This window comes from Pleurodeles waltl, chromosome 2_2 (assembly GCF_031143425.1).
Source record: "Pleurodeles waltl isolate 20211129_DDA chromosome 2_2, aPleWal1.hap1.20221129, whole genome shotgun sequence".
Taxonomy (NCBI): Eukaryota; Metazoa; Chordata; class Amphibia; order Caudata; family Salamandridae; genus Pleurodeles; species Pleurodeles waltl.
The window spans coordinates 27697813-27713835 of record NC_090439.1 but is presented as its reverse complement, the minus strand read 5'-3'; the positions used below and the strand labels follow the sequence as shown (position 1 = coordinate 27713835).

General features: G+C 43.2%; 1 protein-coding gene across 1 annotated transcript in view; it reads right to left on the bottom strand.

Annotated features, from left to right (window-relative positions):
• Positions 1-1086: 1086 nt before the first annotated feature.
• Positions 1087-16023, bottom strand: part of CYB5A (cytochrome b5 type A) — a 148577-nt gene continuing 133640 nt past the window's right edge. The window contains exon 5 of the mRNA XM_069219438.1: positions 1087-3400. Coding sequence (XP_069075539.1) covers positions 3319-3400 — 82 coding nt within the window. The 3' untranslated portion in view covers positions 1087-3318. The remainder of the gene's footprint in view (positions 3401-16023) is intronic.

Below are 16023 nucleotides of genomic sequence, written 5' to 3'. Positions count from 1 at the left end.
AAAGATGGATCACACCTGCATAGCTGCTTTGAACAATCACGCTAATATTCAGTAAAATAGCAACATCTGCTATTCTCTTCTGCCTCGAAAGGAAGGCCGGTAAGCCCACAAAGTAAAGGCTAAGTGCACCTCCACACAGCCTTCAGCAAAAGAAAAGCTGTATTTTGAGTCTCTGGCACAAAGTCCTCCTCGTTTCACACTCTGTGGTAAGTTTATGTAATGTGTTTTTTCGAAGCTGAATCCTTTAGAAAAAAAATATTAGAAAAAGATCTTAACATGTTTTGACTTACTTCTTACATTCTAACAAACCATGCTGTTGTAAATGAGAAGTGAAGTTATCAGTTCTCCCATTATACCATGTCTATCGTACAAAAATACCATGGGCAAGGAGATTTGACTCCTACTAATTAAAATTAATATATTCAAGCTGACAATCATCATGTGGCAATGATCAATGAAAGGAGTAAATGTGCACTTTATATTTAAACATTTCTACCTATTAACAAACATACATAATTCAGACATGGGGAATTTCCTGCTAAAAAACATATCCATAACACCATGATAGGATCACCACTTTACAAAGCACACTTGATAAGCATTCAACCAATTTTTCATTTTCTGCAATGTAGATCTTGGATCAAAGGAGGTTTTCTCTTATTTAAAATAACATGTTTTTATACGGGGTAACATAGGTCTTGTTTTTTTGGTCTTCAAAATATTTTTCTAGTTCACTTCTTAAATTTCAATATACTTAAAATCACAAGGTATGTATTTTGTAGCCACAAAAGTATCCTAGGACAGAGATCCAGCAAAATAACTAACCAGTGTGAGAAACTGTTGCAAAACAAACTACTGTAAAGCAGCCTGAAAAAAAAATCCAGTGATCAGCATGCTGCAAAAAAGAAAACTACATCAAAACCAGTGAAACAGGTATACATACTGCTCTTTGACTGTGAAATCAAATGAATGTAAATACATCTTGTAGGAAGATAAATGTATTTAGGTGGCATGCATCAGTGTTAAAATTAAAGTATGATCATTTGTGACTTGTAATTGTACAAAACTTTGCAAGAAAGGCACACACACAGTTGAAATTGTTTATTAGGAACACATTCATTAAATGTTTATTACACTGTATAAAATCATTTTAGTAGAAGCATTGTGTTGGCTGAAGACTAGAAACTCAGGTTCCAGCTACACATTAAAAACACTAGTTATAATTCAGAGAGGTTACGAGTAAGATGTAAGAGATCTCGGGTGGGAGATCTTTTTCCTTCCTGGCGGCCAAGACCTGGAACTCCCTCCCCACCAGCCTCAGGACCACCCAGGACCACTCCGCTTTCCGGAGACTCCTAAAAACCTGGCTATTCGAGCAGCAGTAACCCCCCCTTTCCCCTAGCGCCTTGAGACCCGCACGGGTGAGTAGCGCGCTTTATAAATGTTAATGATTTGATTTGATTTGAAGAAGAATACTCTAGAATTTACAAGCATATCAAACACTAAATTATTTTGTCACTGAATGCTTACTCTCAGATCAGTAGTTGAACAAACAGACATTTGGAAACCAAGGGCCTTATTTAGAGTCTGATGGACAGAATACTCTTCCACAAATGTGGCGGATGTCGTATCTGCTGTAATTGCAAGTGCATTATAGCCATCGGGCACTTGTAATGTGGCAGAGGGGATATCTGTCAAGTTCTGAGTAAGTATTCGATCCAACACACAACGTTTAGTCTAGAATGTTGCTAGCAGGTTTTTTTGACCATACAAACCGATGGTAATTTGCATCATTATCCAGCTAGTTGGTAATGCATTAAATTTGTTTTAAGAAACATATATGGTTGCAGAATGTAGCCCACTGCTACCCTGAGATACGGGCATAGCATGGCTTCACAAGAACACTTTGTATAGAGCCAGTGAAATTTCAGATATGCTCACAAGGATACTCTGTCAGATCAAGTTAAAGGTATCTTTTACTATAATTACTTTCCAATCCCTGTGCACAAATTGATCTTAGGAGCAGATCTGATTTAATGCAACGGTCTTTCATTGGAGAAGTATGAATGTTGGTTGGTTTAGCGTGACCACATTCTAGTCACTATCTGACAAATAACCCTCCCAACCCCCCAAAAAAAGAAACTTGATTTAAAACAGTTATTTACAAATTACGTCAACAAAACTACCTTTCAAAGGAATATAATAAAAGTAACAAAGATCTTCCTGGGCACGTCAACATTTCTACAAGCTTTTTTTTTTGGGGGGGGGGGGGGGGGGGGGGGGGGGAGAGGCTAACATCAGCCTTTACTGCTTTAAAAATTAATTTTGTAAATGGCCTTCTTTGACTACGGTATAACAAACACCAATGCCACTATTCATATGTGGATTCTTAATGAGTAGGTTTTACAGGCTTATTAAAATGACGTATTGTTTCTCTTACACCCCCCCCCTCCTTGTTGATGACCTATGGGACACTGTTGCATGATACAAAGGGTTATAAAAAATACAGCACCAAATGTATGGCTTCCATTAAAACTTAAAGGCACAAAATGTTTGAACGGACCGGAGACATTTTCTAGATCATGGCATGGGATGGGATGGGATGGAAATGTGGGTTATTTCAGTAACAACGGAAGGTCCCAGTAGACGGATACCAAGAAATTTGCCTAATAAAAAGGCAAACAGCACTTTCATCCTCAGGCATGAAAATTACACTGAAGAACCTGGGAGGCAGGTGTACTGCATTAACAAAGCCGACATTTCAAGATTATGATTATGAGGCAACACCACTGTTTAGAGTGAATACCCTCACTGACACAGCTTCTCTTGGTTAGAAAAGCTGAATTCACTCAGTTTTTGGAATAAAGAAATCTTAAAGCTGTGTAATTTTCATATTAATTTCGTGCAGTGCCACTCGAGTGCTAATGATTGAAGTACATTAGATCTGAATACCCTCTTGTAAACAATCATACAAGTGAGTCATGAAGGTCGCTAAAGTATACATGCACAGAATTCGAGACAATGCAGACAGGAATACAGTATATGCTTCCCTAGGCTGAGGCAGTAAGTGAAATTGTTGGCCCGGCAAAGGATGAAGATAAATCAAATAAGAAGGGATTCTCTAAAAAAAATAAAAAATAAAAGAAGTTTAAAAACTGAGACATATGAACAGGTGTCTGGAAGCAGAACGATTTCACATATGCCAGAACGGTTTCCCACTGAGTGCTGTTTTCGTAAACATCTGCTGCTTCTGATTCGGGCAGATGTATGGTTTCAGAAATGGTCGATCTTTTCTGGAGGAGATTCTGTAGCTCACGATTAGCCTTCTGACGTGTAAAACCGATACATGAAGACCACGGTGATGGCTGACAAGGCTGGGATCACCCAATTAGTCCACCAGCTAGGAGACAACATAAGAAAGTAGATTTCAATTGTTAAAATTTACCTTTCTAAATTAAGTGATTTGTATCGTACCATACACCAAATTGTATGTATCGTTACACTGTGTGATTGCATGTGGTACATTTATGGTTGAATAGTACTCGTTCAGGGTTTCTCCCTTTTTTATTTTTCTCTTATTTATGTATTTTCTGCAAAAAGGTGCATAAAAATGCAATGAAATAAAACAACGCACGAGGGAATCTCCTTACCAGATGAGTTTACTCTCATATCCAGTATCCAATATCTAACGTGCAATAAAGTAACTAGTCATCTTTTTGGTATGATATACTGATATGGCCCTTAAATGATTCAAGACAAGAGTTTTAGACCTACACCACGCCTTCTCTACCCAGCATTTTTGTGGATGTACGGAAATGAACATGCAAAACATAAAAGTGAGATTACGCTAAATGGCCATGAACGGAATTCAATTTCACAATCAAGAAAAATGTTTTGACCAAAGCAAAGAAAAAGTTATTCACCTGCAACAACTTTCTTGCAGACATGTTTTTTTTTTTTTATTCGGCCTCTTCGAACACTTGTGTAATGCAAAAGTTGGAACGGGAACCGTTTCCACAAGTATGAAATACAGGTCCGAGTGTCGACTCGGAAGCATTGCTGTAATAAGACTGCTATAGAAGCAAACGAATCCCCAGGATGTCCCTTTCTGGCAATCTTAAAATGTCAGAAAAATCTGCCCAGCCTGTAGTTTGCTTAACCTGTTTTGTAAAGTCCTACGCTTCTAATGGCAGTGCCGAACGCCATAACAAACCTGGCTACTCAATGTCACCAGTTCTACCTCTACGATATGTTAACACTTGAACTAACTAAGGCTGAATTGTACCAAACACTCCAGACACGAGCTGAAATCACCCCGGACTCAGTTCAATGGTTTATTACGAAACTCTGAAATTGCCACAGGAATGAACGGTGGATGTAACACCGCCTTACTTTTATGAAAGGCCATCAAAGATTAGTCTAATGACAATGCTTGCAATTCGAAGAAGCTGTGAACAGAGGTCGGTGATAGAATTAATGCCATTGCCAGTAACACTGTTTAATATGTTCTATGTGATTATTTCGGTGTATTTATTTGAACATTAATCTTGGGATATAAATTATCTAAGTAAACGCGTGTTTTTATTTTTAGATTTCTTTTAAAATGTATTTCGGATGATTAATTCAGTTTGCATCCGATCTCCATTCCGGTATTTCTCTGTAGATGGCAGTATTGCTTTATCTATACAGTGGTGCTCTTGTTTTTTTTTTTTCTCCCTCTTTTATTTTAATTCAATCAATCAAATTTCTTAAGCGCACTACTCACCTGGTAGGGTCTCAAGGCGCTGGGGGGGGGGGGGTTCCTGCTCGAAAAGCCATGTTTTCTGAAGGTTAGGAGGTCCTGGGTCTTGCGTGGGTTGGTGGGGAGGGAGTTCCACGTTTTGGCGGCGAGGTGGGAGAAGGATCTGCCGCCGGAGGTGGTGCGTTGAATGCGGGGGACTGTAGCGAGGTCGGCGGAGCGGAGCGGTCGGGTTGGTTTGTGGAAGTTGATTCGTTCGTTGAGGTAGGCTGGTCCAGTGTCGTGGAGGGCTTTGTGATCGAGGACAAGGATTTTGAAAATGATCCTTTTGTTGATGGGCTGCCAGTGTAGGGACCTGAGGTGGGTGGAGATGTGTTTATGGCGAGGGAGGCTGAGGATGTGACGTGCGGCTGCGTTCTGGATGCACTGGAGTTCTCGGAAGCTTGGCTGTGGTACCTGACTAGAGGGCGTTGCCGTAGTCCAGTCTGCTGCTTATGAGGGCGTGGGTAACCGTTCTTCTGGTTTCTAAAGGAATCCATGTGAAAGTCTTGTGTAGCATGCGAAGAGTGTTGAAGCAGGAGAATGATATGGCATTGATTTGCTGGGTCATGGAGAGAGAGGAGTCCAGTATGATGACGAAATTGCGTGCGTGGGTGGTGGGTGTTGGTCCAAGGGTGGTGGGCCACCAAGAGTTGTTCCATGCTGTCTTGTTGGGACCAAAGATGATGATCTCGTTTTTTTCTGAGTTCAATTTAAGGTGGCTTGCTGTCATCCAGTTAGCGATGGCGAGGAGTCCGGCGTGTAGGTTATTCTTGGCGGTAGATGGGTTCCTCGTGAGGGAGATGATGAGCTGGGTGTCGTCAGCGTATGAAATGATGATGAGGCTGTGGGGGCGGATGATGTTGGCGAGTGGAGCCATGTAGATTTTGAAAAGGGTGGGGCTAAGGGAGGATCCTTGGGGGACCCCACAGATGGTCTTGGTGGCTGTAGACCAGAAAGGAGGGAGGCAAACTCTTTGGGTTCTTTCAGAGAGGAAGGAGGTGAGCCAGTCCAGGGCTTTGCGGCAAATTCTGGCATCGATGAGTGGTGTGCGAAGGGTTTGGTGGCATACGGTGTCAAAAGATGCAGAGAGGTACAGGAGGATGAGGGTTACCATTTCACCCTTGTCCAATCTGGTCCTGATGTCATCTGTACAGGCGATGAGGGCGGTCTCGTGCTGTGGTTTTTGCGGAAACCAGACTGGGAGACGTTGAGTATGTTGTCTTCTAGGAAGCGAGACAGTTGTGTGTTTACTATCTTCTCTATGACCTTTGCGGGGAAGGGGAGTAGAGAGATAGGTCGGTAGTTTGTGAGGTCTTCAGGGTTTGCTTTGTTTTTTTTTTTGGGAGAAGAGCGTTGACTTTGGCGTGTTTCCAAATATCTGGGAAGGCTGCGGTCTCGAGGGAGCTGTTGATGACGGCCTGGAGCTGGGGAGCGATGATTTGGCTGGCCTTGTTGAACATTTGGTGGGGGCAAGGGTCTGTTGGGGAGCCTGAGTGGATGGAGCTCAAGGTTTTGCAGATTTCTTAGTCGTTGGTGGGGGTCCAGGTGTTCAGTACGATGGTGCGGCAGGGTGCTGTGGTGTTGGCTGTGTCGGTGGTGGTGATGGTGGGTGATGACAATGTGAAGCTGTTGTCTATGTCTGCGATCTTGCGGTGGAAGTAGTTGGAGAGGGAGTTGCAGAGGTCTTGGGAGTGTGGAAGGTCGATAGCGCAGGATTTGGCTTTGGTGAGTTCTTTGATGATGGCAAAAAGTTCCTTGCTGTTGTGTGCGTTGTCGTCTATGCATTCTTTGTAGTGGTGGTCAGTCCAGTGGAGTTTGGCGGTGTGAGTGAAGGCGATGTGGCTGCTGGAAGTGAAGATGGCATCTAGCGTGTGCCCAGCTGAGTGGGTGGGTGAGGTGACCAGTTGCTTGAGGCCAAGGTTTGCGAGGTTGTCCAGCAGGGCCGTGGAGTTGCAGTCATGGGTGCTTTCCAGATGAAAGTTAAGGTCACCGAGGAGTAGGTAGTCCGTGAGGGCGAGGGCGCGGGAGCTGATAGTGTCGGCAATGGTGTCACTGAATGGGGGGCGGGGTCCTGGTGGTCTGTAAATGAGGGTTCCTCTTAGAGTGGTGTTGGCGTTGGTGTATCTGAAAGTGTAGGTGCTCTGCGGTGTCTAGGGTGTCGTGGAAATCTTGATGGAATTTCTGTGTATTATGGAGATTCCTCCTCCTGGTTTGTTGATACAGTCTCTACGGGTGGTTTTGTATCCTTCTGGGATGGCTATGGCGATGTCGGGTTCCGATGAGGAGTTCATCCATGTTTCAGTGAGGAAGGCGATGTCGGGAGAGTTTGCCGTGAGTCGGTCTCAAAGCTTGATGGCATGCTTGTGGACGGAGCGGGTGTTAAGGAGGATGCAGTTGAGGTGATTGAGGTGTTTGGTGTTGTTGTGGTGCCTGTTGGTGTGAGTGCAGGAGAAGTGGCATGTGAAAGGTCCGTGTGTGTGTGTCTGGGGTGTCCTGGGCGCAGGTGGTGTCAGCCGGGGTTGAGAACAAGGAGCTCTGTGGAGGAGCAGTGGCGCTTGGGGATGCGGGGGGGCCGGAGAAGCGTGGACCAGGGCGACGGGCGCTGGGCGCAGACAGACTTGCCTATGGTGTGCGTCCACTGCGCTGCGATTAAGGAGGGGAGGTGGGAGGGAGGAGCAGCTGGAAGGCGAGAGGGAGTGACCAATGGGGGGCGAAAACCCATTTAATTTACGGGGAAGCAGCCCGATTGCCCTCTAAGAACGTTTCTCTTTTTTCGTATATATGTTTCATGCGCTTATATTTATCCATCTATTGGTTTATATACACATTTGTGAATGCTTATAGGAATATATTTTTTATTAAACTCCGATATTTTTGCTTGCAAGACTTTTCATCCAGAACTCTGGAGTCGGAAATGTTTACATCTTAATGATTTTAAACAAAATAGTCACGGCATAGGTCAATACTGTATGTATATGGGTTGAAAAGTAGGCCTGATAGGTCTAGATGGTTCCACGGTGACACAAGCTGCCTTAAATGAGAAAGTCCTCATGAAGCCCTCTAAAACCTATGTACTGTTTGCACTTTGACCAAACTTCAGGATTTGTCCTGTATATAGTTGGTTTGTGAATGTCTTAACACAGTGGTGGTTCCCAATCTTTTGACTTCCGTGGACCCCCACTTTATCATTACTGAAACCCAGGGACACCCACTGAATCACTATTGGAATCCAGGGATCCCCCCACTAAGTCATTACTGAAAGCTGGGAACCTAATTTGTTTATATTATTTAATTTTCTAAGCAGTCGTGGACCCCCAGAGGAGGCTTTTGCGGACCTCAGACCACAGGATGGGAACCACTGTCTTAACAGAGGGATAGGTAAGTGCTGGGTGTGCTCAGTGAAGGGAGTAGTACATTTGTGAAACCTCATTAGTTCCCTTCTACATCACAATATGAACCAATTTCATCGACCCCAGCTACAGCAAAAGCAGCCAAACATTAACCCTTTCAGTGCTAGGCCTCCTCTCCCTGTGCTGAGCCCTTTTTTGGCTATTTGGGGTAGTTGTGCATAGGCCCCAATAATGTTTTGTCCACATAAGCTATCAATGCCAAATTTGTGTCTTTTCGTTCAGAAATTCTGGGGGTTCTAAAATGACCAAGGATTTCTGGATTCCCCTGGAGGGGACAGATAAATTAGTCAAAATACCTCTAAATTTAGATATTGTTTTTTTTTTGGGGGGGGGGGATGGGAATAGAGTGCTGCAGAAGAAAGTGTTTGTTTTTTTCCCTGTAACGGCATCAACAAAGGGCCTGGGGTGCTAAAATCACCCTCTTCCCATCTTTCAGGAACAAGGAGACTAGAATCAGAAAACCACATTTTCGCAACATAGCCCAGTTATCCTGTTTTGTTGGGTTTACAACCTCCGTCCAGTTAGTAGTAGAAATGGGTGTGAAACCAATAGTTGATCCCGGAAAGCTATACATTTCTGAAAAGTAGATAACATTCTGAATTCAGCAAGGAAAATTTATGTAGATCCTTCAAGTTTTTTGTGCAGAACGTAACAGTTGAAATTAAAAAAATATCTTGAAATTGAGGTGGAAAGAACAGACATTTTGTCTACGTTTTCATCAGTAATCAACTATGGTAGACTTTAGAAAGCAATATACTATTATGTGCGCTAGACCATTCTGGGTGCGGGGCTAGATACGGTTTATAGGTTCACCAAGAACCCCTTGGTATCCAGAGAGAATAGCTGAGCTGCACCTTGCAATGGTTTGTCATTGTGTACAGAAATTTATTTGGTAAAATATAAAGATTGAAAAAAAAAATAGGTAGGAAGGAAACCTATGTATTTCTGAAACGGGCACAAAATATGGAGTTCAAAAGCAGTGGTTATTTGCACATTTCTGAATTTGCGGGTATCCGTACTAGCATGTGAATTAGAGGGCATTTCTCAAAATTCCTTTTTTACACACTGTATTACATTTGGAAGGCACACATGCAGAGAAAGACAATTGGTAATAACACTTGTTCTAATATTCTGTGATCCCCTAAGTCTCCTGATAAAAATTATACCTCACTTGTATGGGTAGGCCTAGTGCCCGCGACAGGAAACGGCCAAAAACTCAGTCGACACAGCATATTTTTACACTGAAAAAAAAAAAAATGAAAAAAAAAATCACCCTTTTTTTGCTGTGTGTTTAGCTGTGTACTTTGGGCCCTAGCTCAGCCGGCACCAAGGGAAACATAGCAAAGCTGTACATTTTTAAAAACTAGACACCCTGGGGAATCCAGGATGTGATAACTTGTATTGCTCTCACCAGGTTCTGTAACCCAGAATCCCCTACAAACCTCAAAAGTTGTCTAAAAAAAACACACATTTCTCTCACATTTCTATGGTGTAAAGCTCTGAAATTTGAGGAAAGCCACAAATTTCCTACCACCCAGAGTTCTCCTGATAAAAATGCTACCTCACTTGTGTGGGCAGGCTAAGTGTCCACGACAGAGAAGGACCTAAAACATATTGTGGACACATCAAAATCATCTATCACAAAATAACCTGTTTTTGCAAGGAGGAAATGCAGTGTGGTAGGAATTTTGTGGATTCCTGCAGACTCTGGAAGTTTTCCTCTCAGAAATGTAAGAAAATGCATTATTTTAGGCAAGGTTTGAGGTTTGTAGGGCACTGTGGGTCAGAAAATGGTGTGGGGACATCTGAAGCATACCACTCTGCACTACCCCAGATGTTTCGTTTTATGAAGTGTCTGAGTCTGGTAGGTTTTTCCAGGTGGCAGCGTACCGAAGTCCAGAAAGTGCAGCCGCTCCATCTGCCCCTGGGGGAGATGGGGGCTGACGGGGGGGCAGAAAGACTGTTCCCATTTATTTGGGGTAGGGGCACAGGCATACTCATGCTAGGCAGCCCCTATCCCTCTTTTTTTAAATATTCCTTGGCGTCTACACGGCTGTCATCCCTCCACCCCCAGGAGGGGCAGATCGGGGGTAATTACCTTATCTACCCCTCCACCACCAGAGGGAGGGGGGAGAGGTGGGGGAAATGGGGCAGAAAGAACTTGGTCCCCATGTATGTGGGGTGGTGGCATTGCCATGCCCATGGTGTTCAGCCTCACCCTCCCTGTCATTAAAAAAATAAATTAAAAAAAATTCAAGGCGTCTAGTGGGCTTTCTGACCCCCACCCGGTCAGATTTAGGGTAATAACCCCAACTGCCCCAAGCGGGGGCAGAAAGACTGTGCATATTTTTGTTGGGGGCATTGCATCCATTCTGGGTATCCCCCACTCCTAGCATTTTTTATAATAAAATTAAAAAAAATTACGAGGGGCAGGGTAAGATCAGGGGTTTGGCAGATTGGGGGCAACAACCCCCCCCCCCCCCCCATCAGCCCCCAAGGGTGGCCGAAAGACTGAGCCTATTTTGGGGAGAGGCATAGAAGAAAAAAGAAGAACAAAGAGAAAAAGAAAAAAAAAGCAGAAAGAGAAAAAAAAAAGCAGAAGAAAAAGAAAAAGCAGAAAAAGAAGGTGAAGATGAAGGAGAAGGAGAAAGAGAAGAAGAAGGGGAGGAAGAAGAAAGGGAGGAAGAAGAAAGGGAGGAGAAGCAGAAGATAATCTACGGGGTTTCTGTCCCACTATTTTGTCCCTGTGGTCAGAAAGACTTTGGTCCCCATTTATATGGTGTGGGGGCAGCCCCAACCCCCGTTTTTTTTGGGGGGGGGGGGGGGGAGAGGCATAGTAGAAAAAAGAAGACGATAAAAAAAAAGAAAAAAAAGAAGGAGAAGGAGGAGGAAAAGGAGGAGGAGAAAGAGGAGGAGAAAGAGAAGAAGGGGAGGAAGAAGAAGGAGAAGCAGAAGATCATCTACGGGGTTTCTGCCCCACTGGGGGGCAGATTAGGGGTAATTACCCTATCTTGTCCCTGTGGTCAGAAAGACTTTGGTCCCCATTTATATGGTTTTTTAAGTCAGAATACTGTGCCTATTATTTTGGGAGGGTGGAGGCTTTGCCATGCCCATTTTGGGAAACCCCCACACTTTCCTAAACAAACAAAAAAAATCCCTGGTGTCGAGTGGCCATTCTGCCCCCTGAGGGGGGGAGGGGGGGAGGAATACTGATTATATCCACTGCCCGGAGGGCACTCATCCACATCCTTGGTGTCTAGTGGGGGAATCCACTAGGGAAGGGTACCATTGGAAAGTGGAGATTCCCTCCTTTCTAACAACATCTCTCTCCCGTTTGCCTCTGTGTGTGTGGGGGGGGGGGGGGAGGAAGGCATGGCGGTGCAGAGATAGCCCCCCTGGGCAACGAGGCAGAGAAAGTGAATAGAGCAGATTGGCTCATTTCACTTTCGTTTTCACTGCAATGACGTCAGCACGCCATGTGCGATGCTTGTTATTTCAGTGAATACTAAAAATAGCCTTGGGAGCTGGGGAAGCTCTTTTCCAGCTCTACAGGCTGTTTTTAGAAAAAGCAAATCCCTCTACTGCAAGCAGTAGAGGGATTTGATGGTCATGTGCACAGGACCTAACGGTTACGCCCACAGCACACGACTACCGTGGCAGAGGACGTAACCATTACTTCCTCAGCACAGAAGGGGTTAAGGGAAGTTTAAAACTCCATTGACACTATGAGGAGTTACAGATAAGCTCAATGGTTCTAGATCCAGTTTTCTAGAGATCTGTTTTCCAGGGTAAACAAACTAGACAACAGTTTTTTTCTACACAGGAAAGGCAGAAATATTTTGCTGAACCAAGGGTGAACAATTGGAGGAGATGTAGTGCAGGCTGGTGGCATTTCCCTTGCCGCTTGGTACCTTGGCGTACAGCTCTGCCTCGCTGTGCTCTTCTTCGAGAACTCAGCCTCTCTCATCATCTCCATATTATGTGTTAATCTCCGATCCCACCCGTTTCTCAGGGTCTTCTAGTTTTTAAACAGATTACACGTGACGCCAGTCCTTCTCCTTGTGCTGCGAAGATACACTGGTTACAGACTTTGTGGGTGTCCGAGTGTACGTACTTCATCCCTCACCAAGGGCACCTCCTGAATAAGATGTCTTTTGTAGCCTCCATTATCCGGAGACACACCCTGTCAATGTGTGGAAGGCAACGATTTGAAAGTCTATTGCTTTCACTAAGTTTCCACGGTTCCAACATTTGCAGGAACTGTAGGCTGTTCTATAAATTATAAAACAAAGGAATCGTTCAACATGTGTAATGCCTCAAGGATGAGATGCACAACGTCGACCATAAAAGACATACTCAAGAAAAACAAATTATGAAGTCCGGGCCCAACACTAGATGGCAGGAGTGTGCACAGCAGGTGTATCTACAGCCAACACATGCTACGAATACTCATTTACGGCCGTAACATACTGGTGGTGACAACTGCCCATAATGACAGTCTTCTAAGCTGCAACAAGTCATCTGAAGATTTTCTTCTCACTGACAGCATTGACGGTTTTTCTATAAGGCCCAGTGCAAAAACACTTTACCTGCTCATGATAGTTGCATTTAACATGTTCCTTTAAGTTAATGTATGCAACACGGTCTCTGTGGCCTAAATAGTTTTTTTTTTTTTTTTAAACAAAATCTCAAATGTGTGTTAAAATAACACCCTCAGTTACAGGCAACATTCTCCCATATCCCTGTGTCTGTAAACTGCTTCAAAGACTATTATTTTTAATCAACAGGTGACTGTTCGAATCAAGTAGGTGTAACAAACCACAATGCTGACACCATATACAGAACCCCATAAAATTCCCCTTAGGTCACCTGCCTGACAAACTAAAGATTGTTTGTGGGGTGAATAAGGGTCTTCCTAAGAGGTGGGCCTCCGGTGCTGCAAAGCCTTGTTTAACACCATTGTATCGTTGTCACTAAAGCATTTGGACTATCAGAAATGCGCATCTCTGGAATCCTTTAGTTACACATGGTGAATTATTGGTGGGTAACTGTTTATCACAGGGATTTTTTTTTTTACTGAAGGCTTCTAAGTGAGATCAAATAAACTGGAGCAAAGCACATATAGTCCACAATGTCTTTTAAAATATGGAGATGAACGGTGTATACTTCATTGAGTGACCCATCTACAATTTTAGGATATATATGCCCTCAAGCCCTTTTAACCTGGTCTCCTGTCCTGCCATCCTTCTCCATTCCAAACCAAAAAATACAGCTCTGGTATCCTGCCACTCTCTTTGCCCTGTGCCCAAAGCTGCACTTCCCACTCTTCATAAGAGTGAACAGTCGGTACCGCACTGACAGCGGCTCTTAAAGTGACTAGTCAAAGCAGGTCTGCAGACATGTAGCTGGCAGTAAATGTGGCAGGTTAGTGGAGGAAGAGTAACCTCACGCTACTCCATCTTTCAGGCCTGTAGAGATCTGAGAAAGGAAGGAGAGACTGCTAGCCCCCATTACGCCGCTTCACTTTAATTTCTAGAGATCCTGGCATGGACAGGCACCAGAAGGAAAGTAAGCAATTCTCCTTTTGACCTAGTAACAGTGGCTAACAAGATTTGTTGTCCCACAGTTGCTGCGTCACAGCATATAATACTGGAATCACAATCTGGTATTTAACAAACTCTCTTGTTATTATAGGTTTAATTATGAATGAGTACTCTGAACTACTAGCGTTTTCCCCATTACAGAACATCTGTGTACTATTGTACTGGGCAAGCGAAGCAAGTACTTTCAGGTTGGTGGTAGCCACGACAGTCTTGCCAAACAGAAGGCTTTGGCTGTGTAAAACTGCCAAAATTTTGTCTGGCGAAGAACACTTCTAAAGGCTTAGGAGCAACGGCTTAAACGTCTCCATTCTTTGGCATCAAGACGATTATTTTACATGTTTTATGCAAGCTTTATGGAGTATGAAACTTCTAAGCACTGAAGAGAATACTACGCATATCTGGGAGTACAATATGAGGCACAACAATACTTACTACGGGTTACAAAGATGGTGGTAATAATAACTCCCAAGAAAGGGCACTGTTTACAAGACATCAAAGCAGAATTCTTACAGGCGAGTACAGTTTGCTCTGAAGGAAGAGGTTTTTTTTTGGTTTTTTTAACCATGCAGCAGAGATGAATAGGAAAAAGTGCTAGGAATTTGCAAGTATATCTTGCTGAATAAGTATAAGATGGGAGGTAATAATGTAGAAGGAGGGACATCTGTGAGTTCAACTGCGTAGATAAGAAAGGTAGTAATACAAGGAAGAACATGTTCATAGAGATGCAATGATAAGTCAAAGGGTGAAAATCTGCGACACCAGCTAACTGAATAAGTACAATAAGGGATGAAATAAAAGTTGTGCGAAGATAAACACACTGATTGCACTAACAATGGATGTGGGTGTTGTGGGTAAATATTTTGTAACAATTAGGATGTTACTAGGATAGGCTTTTTTTAATGAGGCAATCTCATGGAGCAAGTGAAAGCTGGGCAGGCCCTTTACCTGGTTGTATCACTTTTTTGCCACAAAAATGTGTTAGGATTTATATTTATAAGCTTGGCAAGGATTCCTGCTTTGACCATGAAACTTATTGGAAATCCTTGGGGGGGCACTGCATGGAAATGATCCAAAAAAGGTTGTGCTCGTTTCCTTGAAGAAAGGAGTATCAAAAGAGATTATTCTTACATCGGGACTTCCAGGAGCCTAAAGCAATCCTGATTTTGTGGTCCAAGCATTTGTGGGTTTTGGGATTCGAGGCTTTGTAGGCGATACAGGATGTTCAAGGAGAGCATACCACTCAGTAATTAAGGCTAAAGGTTCTCGGGAATGCAGGACCTATTTGGGATTCGAATATGAACATCACATTAATAATTGATGCAGGAGATGGCTAAAGTTTGGACAGTAATTTACGATCATGATCAGATACAGTGTACTTAAGGGTCCTGATTTGTAGTAAAATTTAATTTACTGCTTTAGTCACCTCTTGTATTTCGTTATGAAGCTGTAGGATTTCCTTTAAATTGCATCCCAGAGATTTGGCAGGTATTTCTGTTTCAGTAAAGATGAAAGCATCCTCAACTGCTTTTACCCATTAAGGACCGAAAAGGTTTAAAAAACAAACAATAACAAAAAAACGCCTCGAGTTTAAAAGTACCTCTGATTCATCCATTTTTTAATGTCATCCACTTTAAGACTTGAAAGTGGAAATTACCTTGAAGGAGGCAATGACGATGATACATCCGGATGTAGTCAGCACATTGCTGGCAGAGATTTCATAGTCTTTTTCTCAGATACTGAACAAAATGTTTGAAAGATATTGGTGCAAAGATTGAGCCCTACTGACCACCGCATGGCATGTTGACCGGCTCTAAAAATAACTTTCCAACTTTAATACATTTGGGGCCATGATAGCTATGAGTGGAACCATTTTAATACAGTGGCGTTTCTGCGAATTCTGTGTTGAAGAGTGTGTAGGCGTATCATAAACTTAACTGTCACACACCGCAGTTAAACCATGTAGTTTGACCATTACCAAAGTTTCTGGGGATGCCATTACACATCTTTAGAGTCGCGTGTTTTGTACTGTGGTCAGGAAGAAAATCTAATTGATGGCTAGCAAGTAAACTGTGACAAATGCTATGTTTTTATTGTGAGGCCACGACAGTTTTCATGACTTGAATTAGTAAAGGAAGACCAAAGATAAAGTGTTCATTTTAAAGCAACAGTACAATCTAGATCCAACCGTGATGCATTCCGGAACTGTGGCATTGTGAAGGGAAGAAGGGTT